Source organism: Limanda limanda, chromosome 8 (genome assembly GCF_963576545.1).
Source record: "Limanda limanda chromosome 8, fLimLim1.1, whole genome shotgun sequence".
NCBI classification, from domain to species: domain Eukaryota; kingdom Metazoa; phylum Chordata; class Actinopteri; order Pleuronectiformes; family Pleuronectidae; genus Limanda; species Limanda limanda.
In genome coordinates, this window is record NC_083643.1 from 24,912,382 (window position 1) to 24,919,220 (window position 6,839).

Genomic DNA, 6,839 nt, shown 5'->3' on the forward strand with positions numbered 1-6,839 from the left:
GAATCATACTAAGCCATGTTTTCTCACAGGGTTACAGGCAGAGCAGTGAGTTCATCATTACCCAGAATCCACTACCTGGGACCATAAAAGACTTCTGGAGGATGATATGGGACCATAATGCCCAGGTCATTGTGTCAATGCAAGGGGCATCAACAATTGGGGTGAGTGGTTCACCTCCCGATGGGGACTGACTAATCAGATCTCATATGTGTTTCCAATGTGTCCTTCACACCTTGATTTATACCTGTAATCGGATCACTCAGGACGGATTAGAAAACCAGGTCTGATCAGTGTCTAGAAAGCTACAGAGTCTAACTATCTGGAAAATATTTGAACATGATTTTTTTCTGTTCCTCCCACTCTGCAGACATCGAATGATTCTCATTCTCTCATCCCACTGTCTTTTACTTAATTTTGGCACGCTCCAATTTAATGACCAGCAAAAATATTTGCAAGCAAAGAGTGCAAAAAACATCTTGATACACACAGGTTAGCATGTAAAGGAGGTGCTCTTTCAAATAGACTTGGGTTGATTGAAGATATTCAAATATTGAAAAAGGTCATAATGAAACATTTGTGGTTATAGCTACTTCGCTTCTTATAGTGGACAAGACCCCCCAGTCACATGTTCCCGCAGCTGTTTGTAGATCTAAGTAAAAAATATGCAGTTGCATTATCTTTTCATGTACTTAGAAAAGATACCGAAACTCTGAAGCCAAAATAAAGACTTGATTCTGTCGACATAAAATGTATATGGAAATAATTTTGATAATTTAGTTTTAATTCATACCAAAAATTAAATGTTACCAGCCTTGTGTATAATACTTGCTAGTTTTCTTACTTTCTTTTTTCAAAGCTCAGTTTTTTTAATTTTTGACTGTTGGTCAGATAACAAAGCCAAACTGAATATGTTAATTGATTCTGCAGGGAATTGTGACCAGCATTTTTTCACTATTTTCTCCAACCTCAAAAGATTTAAATTTAGACATTGATATTATATCATTGCTTTGATTTGACTTCTCCTTCATGAGTCTAGTACGTTCTCTCTTGATAACATGTGTTCTCTAGATATTGCTTTAAGCATATGCTTGCATATTAATCTATGGTGTTACTCTGACCATAGACAGACCATAACCTCTAATAGTTACTATGTATAACAGCTATTCAATCTGAACCTGTGGATGTGATGTGACATGAGCTTTACACAATACGTTGATTTTTGTATGTTGTACACAAATTGTTTATGTACTGTATATTAATGACATTATTTACTATAGTATATATATATATTATGTGTCGGAGAGAGATACATCACGTTATTTGACCATAATGGATCATGGGTATTTGAGATTGAGACATATTAGCAATCTGAGAAGAAGCGTTGGACTCAAAATGGCACTGGACAATAAATCCTTCAAGTTGTTCCCATTTTTTAACATAAACACCAACTAAAACAATGTGGGTCTTAAAGCTACATTTCGACACAGGGTGTCTCTACAACACAAAATGAAGAGTGTCCTATTCTATATTGTGCTTTAGTGGTGCACATGTCTGACAAATCTTTGATTCATTTATTAAGTAGAGCCCAGTGATAGGCAGTAAAACCTGGAGCCTCTGGCCCCCCTGGGCAGTTTATCCAGCCTTGGCTTTATTTTTCTTTATTACCTGTGTCAGAAATGCAACATCAAATTTCCTCCAGGCCAGAGTGAATATAACTCATAGAATCATAGAAAGTAAATGACATGTAATTGTGCCTTATGCTATACATGGAAGAAAGTGTAATATAACCATTTGCTGACTTCCTGTGTTGTTAGACGGAGGAGGAGGCAGAGTTGTGCGTCTTCTGGCCCCGCAAAGGGCAGCCAATCAGATATGAGATGTTCACCATCACACTGAGGAGCGAGGATCATGTCTGCCTGGCCAATGAGGACATGCTGGTGGTCCATGAGTATGTGCTGGAAGCTACACAGGTTAGTGGAGCCTCCAGAGTCAAAGTGCCCATTTGAGATCAGTTATTTTCAAACTGAAATCCACCTATTATTCGTTCTCCAATAGTTCTACAATATACTGTCACTTATTATTGTTTGCATACTGGACGTGGTTTGAAGAGGCTTTTATGTGCAGTGTGAAGCTTGTGTTCATCCTACCTGGGTTATCTGCAATAAAGATTTCATAGTCATGTTTTGTGTGTGATTCTATGAATGTTGCTGCCATGACAGAGGTCACTACCTGTGACACCTATGAATGTCTGTGTCAGTCCAATACAGTAATTACAAAAATGATTTGCCTGCGATTATGGCCCAGTTGTTGACCGCTGCTGTGGTTTATCAGAGGACATGGAAGAACACATGTTTGACCTGATCCCTATACTGTAAAGTGCATCACTTTGATTTAAGGGTCAAAAAGAGTTGAAACTCACTCGTAAATTTTAGCCACTGAAATTCAATCTCTCTCTTTCGACAGGACGACTTCGTTCTGGAGGTGAAACACTACCGTGCCCCCTGCTGGCCGAACCCAGACGGTCCTGTCAGTAATACCTTCGAACTGCTCAACCTGGTCAAAGAGGACTGCGCTGCCAAGGACAGTCCTACTGTAGTCCATGATGAGTAAGTCCTTCTCTGACTCAGGAATAATAACATATAAGGATTTTTCTAGTTTGATTCATTGTTCAGAATGAGGAGGATGTTTTACAGTAAACATCAGGACCATTTTTTGTTTTTTTTTTCCAGTGTGGGTGGAGTCACAGCAGGAACATTTTGCACCCTATTGTCTCTGACTCGCCAGCTGGAGGCTGAAGGGTCGGTCAACATCTTCCAAGTGGCCAAACTCACAAACCTCATGAGACCAGGAATCTTCAGCGACATTGTAAGAATTTTGTTTGTCTCACAGTACGCTGATGATGATGGGCTGTGCATTACAAAACATGTGTGACTTACATCCGACAGCATTTACTATTAGGGGATAATTTTTTTCTGTCAATTTCATTTGTCTTACAGTGCTATACTTATGATCGGTATTTAAAAACAAATGATCCATCATAGATACTGATACGTCTACATCTGTACACTGTAGCACAGAGCAAGGACAATGACCATTGGCATTTTAAAAACACACATTAGAACAACACCTGTACTAAAATAAATGATGCTTCAGAACGAACTGCTGGAACATTAGTATGGTGTAAAAATGTCATGATGACATTGAAGGTACTTGGTGTTATAAAGATTAAAAGTTATTCCTCTGTAAGGCATGAAAAGTTAGTCATAGTATAGGAGGACGTATAGCAAGGCATACAAGGTCAATAAGTTACAAAAACATAATTGTAAAATATACCATAAAAAAACCTAATACTACATTAAATAATATAAATATCATACTTGTGTAGGTCATAAATATGTCATACTATAGATGGATATATATATATAAGGAATTAAAAGTAATGCAAAATGCCGTCATACAATAATTTAAGAAAATGTCGTTTTTTACTTAGTCATTGTTACACCCAGCATTTGAGTGGCCATATGGGGCATACGACATGCCAAATCATGGCATGCATTATTTCAAGGCACTTTACATGGTAAGGTCGAGACTGTACAATGTTATAAAGAAACAGTATTAGGTTTTCTGGTTGTCTGTCTAGCCATCTGTCTCATTCCTGGGAGATCTCTAGAATGCCTTGAGGGATTTTCTTCAAATGTGGAACAAATATTCAAATGCATTGGGGATAAACTGATTACATTTTGGTGGCCAGAGGTCATGACGACCTCTCAGAGCACATTTTTTGCATTGTCAAGGTGATATCTCCGGGACGCCTTCAAGGAATCCATTCACATTTGGCACAAACACTCACTTGGACTCAAGGATTAACTCACTTGATCCATCTGATCCAGATCTGAATCATAATGTAATGGAGTCTACCCTGACCCATAGCTCTTCTTCAAGTTTTGCAGGAATCCTTTCAGTAATTTGTGTAATCTTGCTTACAAACAAACAAATCAAGCAACAAAAAAACAAGGGGGGGAAATATAACCCCCTTGGCTCTGTAATTAAAATGATTGTGAGTTACAGGCCTATAAGGAAAGATTGCACACTTACTATCATAGTAATAATTTGTTATCTGATACTGTTTTAAAGGAGCAGTACCAGTTCCTGTATAAAGCCATGCTGAGTCTCATCGGGACGCAAGAAGATAAGGAAGAGCTCCAGTCCTCTGACATCAACGGCAGCATCGTGGTGGGAACTGCCAGCACCGCAGAGAGCCTTGAATCCCTCGTGTGACTGCCCAAAAAAACAAACCACAAAGAACTTTTAACTTTTACACGGACAGAATTTGGTCTTTCCTTCTCCAACGCCAACTGATCTGCTCCTGATGCCTCGCTACAGCTACACAATAAAAACATCCCTGTCCTTCAGGATATGTGGCTGGCACGTACTGAGCGAGATTCTTCTCTGCTGTACCTGGACTCCCTATGGTTTTGTAATGTGTGCCTTTTTGTATTTTTCACCCTGTATGTCTAACTTTGATACGAGCTGTAAACTAACTCTCCGATGTTTTAACCCTGTACTGCCCGGAGACGTTTCACTCAACTAACAAACATTTCCTAAACCTTTGTATTTATTGGCTCTGAGCCAAACAGGAAAAAAAGGGAAAAGCTGCATCTTTTTACATCAAATGAGATATTTTGCTAGCGTGTCTTTTATAGAGCTTGTGCACTTAATTCCTCTCTGTAAATACCATCGCAATGGTAGCAGCAGTGCGATTGACGTCAAATATTAAATAAGGGCCTGAAATGATAAAAAATAATAATAATCTAATGTAAATAATATTATAGTAATCACCTTGATGGACCAAATTTCTATTTATACTTTTAGATTTTTATATTTTACCATTTTTAGTGCATTCAAATGTTATGGTTTCATTCTAATTGCGTAGTTTGAGAACATTAATGCTTTTGTATTCTGGATCTTGTAACAGACTAAATGTGATGCATGAGGTACTGACATATTTGTTTGTTTTTTAGCTGGACATGAAACACTGCTGGAGTATTAGCTGTAGCTGATTAAATAAGTGAAACACCAATGACAGAGCCTGTTGAAGTGTTTTGTTCCCGTGTACAGAGCAACAAGTACAAATACACTGCAGGTAAACTCGATAGACACAACCAAGGATGTATGTATGTTTTATGAACAGAGAGTTAGTTAAAGCCAATCTGGCATCAATCAGGAAGCCAAAGACAACCTGACTGCTTCCAAAAAGTGAGGGCAAACAATTTTGATCGCCCCGTGGTGGCTGGCTGCAGTGTAGGTCAGATTCCTCCTACGCCATGTTAGTAGATGGGACAAGGACCAAACTAAAAAGTGCTTTTAAAGATTTTTTAGATTTTTCTTTTTATAACACGTGTTAAAGTGTTAATTGTTCTGGTAAGTTTAGTTTTAATTAACCTTTGATGCTATAAAAAGTGAGTGAAATGTTGTGATTGACAGTTGAGACTGACTCTAAAATGTATCAAGTGTTAGCATCTGTGAGACCTCTTCAATGTGACTCCATACACTGATCACCACTAGGCAGAAAAAGTGCAGATACTTGTATAAAAACAATATACTAAAAACAGTTTAGCGAGTAAAGATTGAGGTTGAGCCTCTCTTGTTTGTTTCATCTTAATTTGCACTTTGCGTTGTGTTACATCGGTTGTGGCGTGATAGATATACTATAGTAGATAGATCAATAGGTAGATTGATAAATAGATAGTATAGTATACAAATATATATATTCACCAGAAGAGAAATACATACAGAATAGAATAATAAGTACATGTTCTACAAAGAAAAATACAGGTGATGTAGACAAAAAACTGATGTATGGTAATGGTGAGTAGTTGTGGTGGTGTTGCCATATAAAAAAACAGTGCTATGGTGCTTTTACATTTTGACCACTGTAGTTGACTGGTTATGGATCGTCAATGGAATAGAACAATCTGGTTGTTGAAGTTATTCCCAAAAGAAGATGAAGAGATAATTAAACATTGTCTGAGAAAGCAGGATACATTTACATAGAAGATGTTTAGCTGATGCGTTTATGCAAAGTGACGACCTACCGCAGTAGAATGAGCCTCACAGACGACCAACAAGGAGGTCGAAGGCCATAGGTCACAACCTCACAAAAGATGTAGTGAGCATCCCTGTGGCCTGACAGCAGAGAGGTGTGAATAAAACAAACATAGAAACAGTAATAAAGACATGGTCTGATGAAAACGGAGTGCTGTCCAACCTGTGGATTATATGTTTTCCCTTTATGGAGTTATGCTTTAATCCCTGTACTAAACCGGTTATTCTGATTGATTTCCCATGTGTTAATCCGGGCTAAGACTCTGCAAGAAACGCGTCTTTTCTGGTCAGAAAATAGGTCAAGTGTCCCGACGTCATCTTGACCAGCCACAGTATCCACAACGTAATTTGCATTTTTGACTTTTCATAATTACATCCCCAATTATCCCCTGCTTGGTGGCCTAGTTTGCATGGCTGCCCCTGAATTGAGTGGAGGCAAAGGGCAGATTGTCTTTTCATAGGGGCTGAGCTGGAGACCCAGGATACGTCAGAACAGGATCAGACATTTAAAAAAAAAAGGTGGAATACTGGGGGGTTCGGTTGACAAGATCTTTGACAGGATTAAATTGTTTAAATTGACACAGTGGTAGAAAAAGTATTTAGATCTTTTACTTACATTCTGCAATAAAACTCTTGTTACAAGGGAAAGTCCTGTATTTATTATATTCTACATATGTACAAGTATCATCAGCAAAATGTAATGTAAATGTAAATTATATCACAGATATGCACTA

The 6,839-nt window shown here is 38.1% G+C and overlaps 1 protein-coding gene across 3 annotated transcripts in view; it reads left to right on the plus strand.

The window, feature by feature from the left end:
* Nucleotides 1-5,085, plus strand: part of ptprz1a (protein tyrosine phosphatase receptor type Z1a) — an 88,993-nt gene extending 83,908 nt beyond the window's left edge. For all 3 annotated transcript variants that reach the window (XM_061077029.1, XM_061077030.1, XM_061077031.1), the window contains 5 exons: nt 30-161; nt 1,815-1,970; nt 2,464-2,606; nt 2,730-2,865; nt 4,135-5,085. In XM_061077029.1, coding sequence (XP_060933012.1) covers nt 30-161; nt 1,815-1,970; nt 2,464-2,606; nt 2,730-2,865; nt 4,135-4,278 — 711 coding nt within the window. In that variant the 3' untranslated portion in view covers nt 4,279-5,085. The remainder of the gene's footprint in view (nt 1-29; nt 162-1,814; nt 1,971-2,463; nt 2,607-2,729; nt 2,866-4,134) is intronic.
* Nucleotides 5,086-6,839: the final 1,754 nt, after the last annotated feature.